This window comes from Oncorhynchus tshawytscha, linkage group LG04, assembly GCF_018296145.1.
Source record: "Oncorhynchus tshawytscha isolate Ot180627B linkage group LG04, Otsh_v2.0, whole genome shotgun sequence".
Taxonomy (NCBI): domain Eukaryota; kingdom Metazoa; phylum Chordata; class Actinopteri; order Salmoniformes; family Salmonidae; genus Oncorhynchus; species Oncorhynchus tshawytscha.
The window spans coordinates 51,390,527-51,404,008 of NC_056432.1; the positions used below are offsets into that span (position 1 = coordinate 51,390,527).

Below are 13,482 nucleotides of genomic sequence, written 5' to 3' on the forward strand. Positions count from 1 at the left end.
TGGATCCCTCGCATAGGTACGGGTCGGGGGAGGGGTCACAAATAATTAACAGGAAGTGGTTTTGAGTGAAAGCTCTCTTGTGAGGGACCAACACTGTCCCAGGGTGCATCTGAGAGCCCTTCCTTTGTTAGCAGCCGAGGTGGGGGAGGACTGGGAGAAGGGGGGGCGGAGGCGGAAGAGAGGAGAAGAGAGGGGGAAGCCCCATCTGTCACAGAGCTGGTTGGGTCAGTACTTTTGTTGTTCAGGACTGATGAGATAGATGTGTGTGTGTGTGTGTGTGTGTGTGTGTGTGTGTGTGTGTGTGTGTGTGTGTGTGTGTGTGTGTGTGTGTGTGTGTGTGTGTGTGTGTGTGTGTGTGTGTGTGTGTGTGTGTGTGTGCACGTGTGCGTGCGTGTGTGTATGCATGCATGCGTGAGGAGATAGATGGTAGTCAACATCATGAATTAGGGACCAACCACTGGTTTAATAAAGCCAAGTGACACAGTGTGATACACACAAATGCATCATGGCCTCCTCCACAAACATGTGCATGCATATACACGCGAGAGCCCACTCACACACACACACACACACACACAAACAGGTAGTGAAAATATGTATTACATATATCTTTTTATTTTTATTTTATTTTATTCATTTATTTGTTTTTATATTTTATTGGTGGCATCATTATTTCCAGAGGATCTCTCAAAAAAGTTTTTCACCAAACATTTAAACTCACCAGCGACATAAGAAAGAATGGAGAAGGTCCTGATGCAGAGGTAGAGAGAGATGAGAGAGGGAAGAGAGGAAGTGCCAGTGAAGGTATGAGAAGGTTGACCTAGGCAAGATGTTACTGTTGGTGGGGAGGAGGAGGTGGAGAGGGTGGGACATAGGGACACAACCTGTACAGATGTTCAGACTGACATCAAAGTACTGAAGCAGCTCTGAAGTAGTCTCTGAGGAGGAGCAACTGACAGGGAGCCAGAGGTAGGCTACAGTAGCTACAGAGTGTAGTTAATACACCTAATCAGAAAGCCACTTGTTTTATTGGGGTAAAGGCAAAACAAGATTAGGATAAGGTTCGTCACCAATTCTCTTTGCTGGTCACTATTATATTATATAGTTGGCTTGTCAATGTTAATCAATTTTGTGAATATCTACAAACATGCTTGGAAAATACTAGGAGGCTACTACTGCGCCGATTCACCATAATGCTATCCTGTCACTTCGACCTGAATTAAATTAAGGGATTCCTTTATCTGGCCTGGGTTACACCGGTTGAAGGAGTTTAAACCGGTTGAATGTGATTGCATTCGTTTTATAAGCGGGCTGCCTCCCGGCGTGAGCCAGGTGCCACGCTCTGGCCGACAGCGAAGTCGGCTCAAAACAAAAGTGTTGTGATGAGGATTCTGTGTTTTCCCAAAAACGCTTTATCTGCCGTCCCAGTGAAAAATAGATTGACATTTCCAACATTTATTTTTTGGGAAAATAGATGTTGTATGTGTCTGGACGATGCACAATGCTCTCTTGTCGATAACATGCAGCGAGCAGCGCAAACTCAGATTATTGTTTGAGTTGAGGAGAGCGCTCCTCGCTCCCCGCTTTCGCCCGGATAAACCCGGGCCAGAGTAATAAAACTCCCTCAATAACCACCAGCCCCTGCGTTGTGCGCGCTGTACGCATGCGTCGTCCTACAGCTCCGACGTTGGCGTCAGTCAGCACTAAAATGCTATCCGGTTAGATTTACCCGTCAACGGGTTGTGCCAAAACTGTGCTCACTGCGCCTTGCTTCCTCTCCACAGAACGAACACGGACGAAAAGAACACCATGTTATCCAGATTTAAAGACGCTACATTTCAGCAGTGAAAAGAGGAGGGAGAGACGGAGGAGAGTGAACTAACAACATAGGCTAGAAAGGGACTCGGAGAAGAGAGAATCCCACCGACCATCTGCGTGAGGCGAGAGAGAGGAGGAGGAGGCCGAAGGGAGAGCAGCAGCAGACTGCGCTTTGGAATAACCTACGGTTCCCGTTGATTTGAAAAGAGAATTTTGAATTGTATTTATTGTTCTGTGAGACGTTTTACTAAATTCCCACAAAATGTCATCTTCTGGCAAAGACAACAGCGCACACTATATGAACTATGTGGGACCTTATCGTTTGGAAAAGACCCTCGGCAAAGGACAGACAGGTTAGTCCTTGTCTCTTGTCTAGCCGGGGATGATGTGTAGCCTATCGTTCCCGGTTGCTGGCTGTCAGTGAAAGCACTGGTTGTCTTTTATGTGTTATGCTGACATGGGCTAGAACATATGGGCTACTCTGTAGGTCATTGTGGGTTGGATGGATTTGCTTTTAGGTTGCATCACAGACGTGCGGGCTGGTTGCTTCTAGTTCCCACTGATTGCTTTTGACTCATTGCATCAATCGGGGTTGAGAGCTTTCAGTCAGTGGGACTGTGCATTTGAATGTCTGTTGTGGATTATCCTAAAATTCGACTTTCTAATAAAAGGGAATACACTGGTCCGCCCTATAGCCTAGTCAGCTGGCTACGGTAGGGCTACATGTAGTTCACACGGCTTACGTGTGATTATTGAAATATTATAATAATGTCCCTTTAATCCTCATTGCCAGACAACGGGTAGATGGTATCCCAATGTTGCATGTTGTGGGTCTGTTACCTTGTAGCGTGTCGCTGTCTTCCAACATGCACACATTTGTCAGGTTACAATGCTTCTTTGGGGAAGTCTGCGCTGATCTTTGCCAAATAAGACAGGGCAAGCTACTGCACTACACAAGCCTGCTTCTCTGTCAGTCCCCGCAATGACAAGCACTAACACCTATCCGTGAAATTGCTGCTGCAATTTCGATTTTTAATCCCAAACTACACGCATGTGGTGAATTTTTTATATTTTTTATTAACGAACGATTGACATAGTCTAGTAATTTCCTGAACCCCTATTTGTATCCGGCTAAAGCAGTTTTGAATACAATAAATAGACTGTGTGGGAGGCACAGCATCCCCAAAACGACTAGGCAATGATGTGGGTACCACTGTCATGCGGGTACCACTGTCAGAGGCTATAGGCTACTTTTTTGACTGATCAAAAGATCCATAGCCTATAGGCTATAGGCTACAAAGTGCATGCTCAGAGAAGCACAAAGCAAAGTTATAATTCTAAAATGGCTGCTGGGATGGTGTAAATAAAACAAGGCTGCATTACACACTGCAATGGATATTCCAACCTTGAGCTCTTGCCGATCAAAACAATTTGTTTGTGCTGTCTAACCAAGGCTGCGCTGTTTAAGCCTACAGTGGCAGTTCAGGAGGAGGGTCAAATAATTATTTTCCAAAATAATTTGGGATTAGGTCTAGCCCAAAAAATGCATTATCTTGCGTGCGGACTACTTTATGGCCTATGTACTGTTTAATTTGAGAAGGAGAGGTGGAAGATGAGCAAGAGGACAGGAGGTGAACTATGATAGCTTGCTACTACTATAATTGATTTGAATAAAAACAATATGTTTGACCATGTTGCATTTATCAGAGTTATTGACCTCACAATAAGCCAGATTCGAGTCACTTACATTGTGGTGCTGAAACCTGAAGCAGCAGTCAAGGCAAAATCAATTGGAAATGGACAGCTCAGGGTGCTGAAAGTAGTCAAATTCAAGTAGGCATAAGACAATAAACCATCTTAATTTTAATTAGACTACTAACAACAAGAGAGTTTTGTGTTTGAGGCTCTTTCTTCCTATTCAAGAAATCACACTGTAGGCTGCTATATACAGTACCAATCAAAAGTTTGGACACACCTACTCATTCAAGGGTTTTTCTTTATTTTGACTATTTTCTACATTGTAAAATAATAGTGAATACAGAAAACTAGGAAATAACAGATATGGAATCATGTAGTTACCAAAAAAGTGTTAAACAAATCAAAATATATTTTATATTTAAGATTCTTCAAAGTATGCCAGATTACTGAATTGATTACAGCTTTGCACACTCTTGGCATTCTCTCAACCAGCTTCATGCGTTAGTCAACTGGAATGCACTTTAATTAACACGTGTGCCTTGTTAAAAGTTAATTTGTGGAATTTGAGCAAATCAGTTGTGCTGTGACAAGGTATGGATGATATACAGCAGATAGCCCTATTTGGTAAAAGACCAAGTCCATATTATGGCAAGAACAGCTCAAATAAGCAAAGAGAAACGACAGTCCATCATTACTTTAAGACCTGAAGGTCAGTCAATCTGGAAAATTTCAATAACCTTGAATGTTTCTTCAAGTGCAGTCGCAAAACCCATCAAGCGCTATGATGAAACTGGCTCTCATGAGGATCACCACCACTCCTCTGCTGCAGAGGTTAAGTTCATTAGAGTTACCAACTGTTCAGAGGAGACTGCGGGAATCAGGCCTTCATGTTCAAATTGCTGCAAATAAATCACTACTAATGGACACCAATAAGAAGAAGAGACTTGCTTCGGCCAAGAAACACAAGTAATGGACATTAGACCGGTGGAAATCTCTCCTTTGGTCTGATGAGTCCAAATGTGAGATTTTAGGTTCCAACCGCTGTGTCTTTGTGAGACGCGGAGTAGGTGAACGGATGATCTCCGCAAGTTTGGTTCCCATCGTGAAGCATGGAGGAGGTGTGATGGTGTGGGGGTGCTTTGCTGGTGACATGGTCTATGATTTATTTAGAATTCAAGGCACACTTAACCAGCATGGCTACCACAGGGTTCTGCAGTGATACGCCATCCCATCTGGTTTGCACTTAGTGGGACTATCATTTGTTTTTCAACAGGACAATGACCAAAAACACCTCCAGGCTGTGTTGCATCAGATGACCCTGGCCTCCACAATCACCCGACCTCAACCCAAATGAGATGGTTTGGGATGAGTTGAACTGCAGAGTGAAGGAAAAGCAGTGCTCAGCATATGTGGGAACTCCTTCAAGACTGTTGGAAAAGCATTCCAGGTGAAGCTGGTTGAGAGAATGCCAGGAGTGTCCAAAGCTGTCATCAAGGCAAAGGGTGGCTACTTTGAAGAATCTAAAATCTACACTTTTTTGGTTACTGCATGATTCCACATGTTTTATTTCACAGTTTTGATGACAGTATAATTCTACAATGTAGAAAATAGTAAAAAATAAAGAAAAACCCTTGAATGAGTAGGTGTGTCCAAATTTAGAATGGTACTGTAAATAGATTTGTCAGTAAATCCATCCACCCACAATGCACTCTTTAAATAGCCTACCTCAGTGTCAGTGAAGGGTTGTTAAGTTAAAACCAGGACTTGAATTGAGGGGGTATGAGAGGGTATGCCATAGGCCTACCTAGGGATGAAACTGTTACCGGTTTCACGATAAACCACGGTAAAATTACTAGCAATTAGTATTACTGTTTCAAATTTTAATTATCATTAAAACCGTGTTTGATTACCACAGTTTGAAAAACTCCCGGTAAATGCTGTCCAGCATCAACCACAGTTAGCAAAAGTCTGACGCAGGCGCATCATGCAACAAGGGTTTTGTTTTGTGTGAAAACATGGTGGAAGGCAGTGACAGCGCTCGGGAGATTTTTCAGCCTTCTAAGAGGACCAAATCTGAAGTGTGGTCGTATTTTGGGTTTTACAAGAGTGCTGAGGGAAACTTAATCGAAGATGGTCACCCTGTCTGCAGAACATGCAAAACAATTGCTGCGAAAGGGGGCACCACTTCAAATTTCTTGAGTCATCTTCGTGACCACCACTTCACAGCGAATGCAAGGTAAGTTAACTTTTAGCCCAATGATTGATGTGGAAACCTCGGACTGGGGGAAAATGTCATGGTTTGTCTGTCTAACTTGCTAATAGCTCGTCAATAATGTAAACTGAAGCTTTCAGTGTTACCTACTCTTGTAAAAACACTACACGTGGTTCCGTCGCTGTATGCGTCGTGTGTCTGCAGACTCTATTCGCCCATTGCACACGATAACACGTTCTGTAGTTTAGTCAACCAACCATCATATTTTGTTCATTTAAAATCCGGCAGACCGTCGACTTTGTTGTAAAAGTGTTCCAACAGGAGAAACACTATAGACTCCTATATACAACACTCCTGTATTTATGTCAATTGTTGGGCTCATTGCAATTACTATCACTGTCTTCTTAAGACTCATTTGTATTTATGTCAATTGTGCAATGGGGTCATTGCATATACTCAAATGCAACACAGAAGACTGTGTGTGTGTGTGTGTGTGTGTGTGTGTGTGTGTGTGTGTGGGTGGGTGCGTGCGTGCTTGTGTGTGTGTGTGTGTGTGTGTGTAACTGAATAATAATAATAATTTAACAACACCAATAATAATAATAATACATTAGTAATGCTATTCCCTTGTTTACAGAGTGGGCGTGCAGCAGGCAAACCCAGTGATGCTACCGGTCGCTCCTCAACTTCAGTTGTGACACGGACACTCGATCAAGCATTTAAAAAGGCAGGCTGCTTATGCACCCACATCACAAAAAAAAAATGCTCAAGACCTCACTGCAGCCCTTTCATATTACATTGCAAAGGACATGATGCCATTTCAAATTGCTGAGAGGCCTGGCTTTCTGAGGCTGATGAGGGTTGCCGTGCCTCACTACAAAGTGAGTGCTGCTAATGGTATTTGTTGTTTGTTTATTTGCTTATTTAAGGTTGTGTTCATTAAAACCTGCACAAGCGAAATGTTTACCTCTCATGGCCACATGGTGCCATCTTTAATGTTAATGTTATTATTTTAATGTTTATGCACACAAAAAGTGCACAGTGCTGCTCATTTTATTTGTTGTCTGTTGGATTTCAATATAAAACTTGGTGAAATTATTTCAGTGTGTGTATCAGTACTTTTTGAAAATATTTCCAGCACATTTTAACAACACCGCGACAATACTGATAACCGTGATAATTTTGGTCACTATAAATAATCGTGAAATGACATTTTTGTACCGTTTCATCTCTAGGCATACATTTTATTAAAGTAAATGATGAAAAGCACAGGCCTACCCATTGTTAGCTTAAGATTTTTAAGAAAATAAAACTAATCTGGTTATATAAGGTGATCTATAACAGTGCTTTGTTCCACAATGCTTTATGCTAGAAACAAGCTGCAAAATACTCTGGACAGACATGACTCTGATGCATATGGGGATAACATTGTTTCATTTCTTTGACATTCAGAGGCTGAGCTACAACTTTCCACAGCCGAGGAGACAAAAAAATGGTGTAATTCTGTCAGCATCTTTCACTTCCTGTACAATAGAAGATGTTTAAACCCAGACAGCTTTTAAGGAAAGACTTGTGACCTCCTCTCGTTGGGTTAAACCATAGAAGAAGGGTAGCCAGTATTTAAAGCTGACATTTTTCTGCATCAGTAGGCCTACTGTCTGGGGCCTACTGTCTGGGGTGGAAAAGTAGGCCTACCTTTTGAAAGTGCCATGCTCCGATTCCTAATGATATCTCAGATTCATTGCAAACAAGACATACTGATTTGGCATTGGAGAAATATGATAAGATGAACACATAGCCTATCTCTCTGTCCCTTCTTAGCCTGCAATTTCGGTCATTTGTGTGGTATTAAAAAAGATTCTGCTAATATGTAAAATTATGTAGAATCGCATGAAGTTATTATAAAAGACCCCCCAAACATTCTGACCTGCAAAAATGATGATAGATTCATGCAATGATTTTACAGTAAAGGAGATCTTTCCACCTGTACTCTTGTCCACGGTTGTCTGTGAACCCAAACCTTCTGGCCTGCAACCCAGTGCACAATCAAAATCCCTGCGTTGCCATGTATTGCTTATAGGACGAAGAACAGTTTCTAAAATGGCATATCTAAGGCTCTGGTCTGTTCAAGTAGTGAGGGTAAACGGTGAGGATGTTTTCTGCTATATACTTTTAATGATTCTTTTGGATATAGAGGATGGTCACTTTTTTTCAAGCATTCAGAGAGGGTTTAGGTAAAATATACACTGCCGTTCAAAAGTTTGGGGTCACTTAGAAATGTCCTTGTTTTTGGAAAGAATAGCAATTTTTTTTGTCCTATTAAAATAACATAACATTGATCAGAAACACAGTGTACACATTGTTCATGTTGTAAATGACCATTGTAGCTGGAAACAGCAGATATTTATGGAATATCTACATAGGTGTAACAGAGGCCCATTTTCAGCAACTATCACTCCTTTGTTCCAAAGGCACGTTGTGTTAGCTAATCCAAGTTTATAATTTTAAAAGGCCAATTTATCATTAGAAAACCATTTCGCAATTATGTTAGCACAGCTGAAAAGTGTTCTTCTGATTAACTTCTTTGGGATAGGGGGCAGCATTTTCACTTTTGGATGAATAACATGCCCAGAGTGAACTGCCTCCTACTCAGTCCCAGATGCTAATATATGCATATTATTATTAGTATTGGATAGAAAACACTCTGAAGTTTCTAAGACTTTTTGAATGATGTCTGTGAATATAACAATATGGCAGGCAAAAACCTGAGAAAAAATCCAAACAGGAAGTGGGAAATCTGAGGTTTGAAGTTTTTGAACTCACCCCTATCGAATACACGGTGGGATATGGGTTATTTTGTACTTCCTAAGGCTTCCACTATATGTCAACTGTCTTTAAGAAACGTTGTTTCAGGCTGCTCCTGTGAAGCGGGCTGGATGAGAGCTGTTTGACTAAGGGGTCTGCTGGCAGCCTCGTTCTCAGTCATGCGCTTTCTCATGAGAGGTATCTCTCGTTCCATTGCTTTTCTACAGACAATTGAATTCTCCGGTTGGGACATTATTGAACATTTATGATAAAAACAGCCTAAAGATTGAGTCTATACTTAGTTTGACAAGTTTCTTCGACCTGTAATATAACTTTTTGAACTTTTCATCCGACTGGACCATAACGTGCTTTTGGATTTGTTTACAAACACCCTAACAAAAGAAGCTATTTGGACATAAATGGACATAAATGATGGACATTATCGAACAAAACAAGCATTTATTGTGGAATTGCGATTCCTGGGAGTGAATTCTGATGAAGATCATCAAAGGTAAGTGAATATTTATAATGCTATTTATGACTAATGTTGACTACCCAACATGGCGGATATTTCTCTGGCTGGATTGGGCTCTGAGCGCTGTTCTCAGATTATGCTTTTTCCGTAACGTTTTTTTGAAATCTGACACAGCGGTTGCATTAACCTTTTGCGATGAGGAAACCCGTATCCGGGAGTGTAATCATAGCCTCAAACGCATTAGCATAATGCAACAGACATAAATACCCCTATAAACTTTTCCTATTAATGAAAATCGCAAATTAAATAAAATAAATATATTCAAACACAAGATTAGTCTTTTGTTAACAACACTGTCATCTCAGATTTTCAAAATATGCGTTACAGCCAACGCTAGACAAGCATTTGTGTACGTTTATCATGGCATAATGCTATGCTAGGCTCTGCTGGCAGCAGGCAACATTTTCACAAAAATAAGAAAAGCAACCAAATTAAATCATTTACCTTTGAAGAACTTCAGATGCTTTCACTCAGGAGACTCCCAGTTAGATAGCAAATGTTCCTTTTTTCCAAAAATATTATTTTTGTAGGCGAAAAAGGTCCCATTTCTTCACCATGCTTGGCTGAGAAATCGACCGAAAAATGCTACAACTAATAACACAAAACGTTTTTCAAAATTAGCTACATAATATCGACAGAAACACAGCAAACGTTGTTTAGGATCCATCCTCAAGGTGTTTTTAACAAATATATTCGATAATATATCCGTCGAGGCAGTTGGTTTCTCATAAGAAGCGATTGGAAAAATGGCTACCTCAGTATTTTACGCAAGGTTTTCTGCGGGAGACACCATGTGACCACATGCCATATATGGTCCCTTACAGCCATTCTTCAAGGGAAATGCCTAAAAAGATGTCACAATGCTGTAGACACCTTGGGGAAAACGTGGAAAACGTAAGCTCATTCGTAGCTCATTCACAGCCATATAAGGAGTCATTGGCATGAGGCGGTTTTAAAAAATGCGGCACATCCTGGTTGGATTTTTATCTGGGTATTTTCTGTAACATCAGTTCTGTGGCACTCACAGGCAATATCTTTGCAGTTTTGGAAATGTCAGAATGTCTTCTTTCCAAAGCTGTCTATTATATGCATAGTCGAGCATCTTTTCGTGACAAAATATCTTGTTTAAAACGGGAACGTTTTTCATCCAAAAATTAAAATAGCGCCCCCTAAATCCAACTGGTTATTGAGAAGTGTATCTAAAGTTCCATGCATAACACTTGAATTTTCATCAACATTTATAATGAGTATTTCTGTGAATTCATGTGGCTCTCTGCACAATCACCGCATGTTTTAGAACTACTGAACGTAACGTGCCAATGGAATAGGTTTTTATCAAACAAAACATACATGTATTGTGTAACATGAAGTCCTATGAGTGTCATCTGACGAAGATCATCAAAGGTTAGTGATTCATTTTATCTCTATTTGTGCTTTTTGTGACTCCTCTCTTTGGCTGGAAAATGGCTGCGTTTTTCTGTGAGTAGGTGGTGACCTAACATAATCGTTTGTGGAGATTTCGCTGTAAATCATTTTTGAAATCAGACAATGTGGCTGGATTAACGAGAATTTTATCTTTAAAATGGTGCCTAATAATTGTATGTTTGAGAAATTGTGATTTATGAGATTTCTGTTGATTTGTATTTGGTGCCCTAAATTGCAGGGCGCTAGCGGCCCCAGTTAGCCCCAGCTAGCGGCCCCAGTCCGCTAGCGGCCCCAGTCCTAGACAGGTTAAAGAAGCAATAAAACTGGCCTTCTTCAGACTAGTTGAGTATCTGGAGCATCAGCATTTGTGTGTTCGATTAGAGGCTCAAAGTGGCCAGAAACAAACAAACTTTCTTCTGAAATTCATCAGTCTATTCTTGTTCTGAGGATCTGAAGATCTGAAACTGAAGATCTCATACAAAGCTGTGTACTACTCCCTTCCCAGAACTGGCTCTAACCAGAATGGAAAGAGGAGTGGGAGGCCCCGGTGCACAACTGAGCAAGAGAACAAGTACATTAGAGTCTCTAGTTTGAGAGACAGAAACCTCACAAGTCCTCAACTGGCTGCTTCATTAAATAGTACCCGCAAAACACCAGTCTCAACGTCAACAGAGAAGAGGCGACTCCAGGATGCAGACCTTCTCGGCAATGTTGCAAAGAAAAAGCCATATCCCAGACTGGCCAATAAAAATAAAATATTAAGATGGGCAAAAGAACTCAGACACTAGACAGAGGAAGATTGGAAAAAAGTGTTGAAGACAGATGAATCTAAGCTTGTGTTTGGATCACATTCGTGAGATGCAGAAAAAAATGAAAAGATGCTGGAGGAGTGCTTGACACCATCTGTCAAGCATGGTGGAGGTAATGTGATGGTCTGGGGGTGCTTTGGTGGTGGTAAAGTGGGAGATTTGTACAGGGTAAAAGGGATATTGAAGAAGGAAGGCTATCACTCCATTTTGCACTTAATTGGAGCCAATTTCCTCCGACAACAGGTCAATGACCCAAAGCACAGCTCCAAACTATGCAAGAACTATTTAGGGAAGAAGCAGTCAGCTGGTATTCTGTCTGTAATCACCGGATCTCAACCCTATTGAGTTGATGTGGGAGCAGCTTGACCATATGGTACGTAAGAAGTGCCCATCAAGCCAATCCAACTTGTGGGAGGTGTATCAGGAAGCATGTGGTGAAATCTCTTCAACAAATTACCTCAACAAATTGACAACTAGAATGCCAAAGGTCTGCAAGGCTGTAATTGCTGTAAATTGAGGATTCTTTGACAAAAGCAAAGCATAAAGGACACAATTATTATTTCAATTATACATCATTATTTTTAACCTTGTCAACATCTTGACTATATTTCCTATTTATTTTACAACTCATTTCATGTATGTATTCATGGAATACAAGGACATTTCTAAGTGACCCCAAAGAATTCAACATTTTTGTTAAAATGACGCCAAAGCAGAAGGCAGACGTTTTACATGCCCCCACCGATTGTCTATTTTGTTTGTTAATCTGCGTTGTTTGTAACTTATTATTTGACTATTTTTGTACATAATGTTGCCAATACCGTCTCTTATGACCGAAAATAACTTCTAGACATCAGGACTGCGATTACTCACTAGCTGAATCCTTTTTCTTCTTTCCCGACTCTGACGAGCCCGAGGCGGAGGATATACGGCTCTCTCGGGAACAGGCCCCGACCCCAGTGAACTGCGTGAGGAGGCGGCAGAGAAAGAGAGGCCGGAGGACGGGCTGCCTTCTGAGGTGTAGGCGACAATCGAATAAACCCTCACTCCCCTCAATTCTACTCGCAAACACACAATCTTTGGACAATAAAATGGACGTATTGCTTTGATGCAGGGAAACTTAAATGAGTTTTTACCTCGTTTCTATCAACATGTTAAATGTGCAACCAGAGGGAAAAGAACTCTGGACCACCTATAGTCCACACACAGAGATGCATACAAGCTCTCACTCGCCCTCTATTTGGCGAATCTGACCATAATTCTGTCCTCCTGATGCCTGCTTACAAACAAGCAAATTAAAGCATGAAGCACCAGTGACTAGATCAATAAAAAAAGTAGTCAGATGAAGCAGATGCTAATATGTTCTGTGATTCCAATGGCATTGAGGAGTACACCACATCTGTCATTGGCTTCATCAATAAGTGCATCGATGACGTCTTCCCCACAGTGACCGTACGTACATACCCCAAACATAAACAATGGATTACAGCATCCGCACTGAGCTAAAGGCTAGAGCTGACGCTTTCAAGGAGCTGGACACTAACCCGGAAGCTTATAAGAAATCCTGCTATACCCTCCGACGAACCATCACACATGGAAAGCATCAATACAGGAGTAAGATCGAGTCATACTACACCGGCTCTGACGCTCATCGGATGTGGCAGGACCATTACAGACTACAAAGGGAAACACAGCCGAGAGCTGCCCAGTGACATGAGCCTACCGAACGAGCTATACTACTTATATGCTCGCCTCGAGCAGACCACCATAGTGCCTGTGCCCAAGAACACTAAGGTAACCTGCCTAAATGACTACTGACCCGTAGCACTCACGCCTGTAGCCATGAAGTGCTTTGAAGGGCTGGTCAAGGCTCACATCAACACCATTATCCCAGGAAGCCTAGACCCACTCCAATTTGCATACCACCCCAACAGATCCACAGATGATGCCGTCTCTATTGCACTCCACACTGCCCTGTCCCACCTGGACAGAATGAACACCTATGTGAGAATGCTATTCATTGACTATAGCTCAGCTTTCAACACCATAGTGCCCTCAAAGCTCATCAATAAGCTAAGGACCCTGGGACTAAACACCTCCTTCTGCAACTGGACCCTGGACTTCCTGACAGGCCGCCCCCCAGGTGGTAAGGGTAGGTAACAACACATCCACCACGCTGA

At 41.7% G+C, this 13,482-nt stretch overlaps 1 protein-coding gene across 5 annotated transcripts in view; it reads left to right on the forward strand.

Moving 5' to 3' along the window:
* The first annotated feature begins 1,677 nt into the window (after positions 1-1,677).
* Positions 1,678-13,482, forward strand: part of brsk2b (BR serine/threonine kinase 2b) — a 187,999-nt gene continuing 176,194 nt past the window's right edge. For 3 of the 5 annotated variants that reach the window (XM_024418451.2, XM_042320850.1, XM_042320851.1), the window contains exon 1: positions 1,681-2,171. In XM_024418451.2, the coding sequence (XP_024274219.1) occupies positions 2,081-2,171 (91 nt within the window). In that variant the 5' untranslated portion in view covers positions 1,681-2,080. Of the gene's footprint in view, positions 2,172-13,482 lie in introns of all 5 variants that reach the window. The other 2 variants (XM_024418450.2, XM_024418452.2) reach the window with 2 other exon arrangements.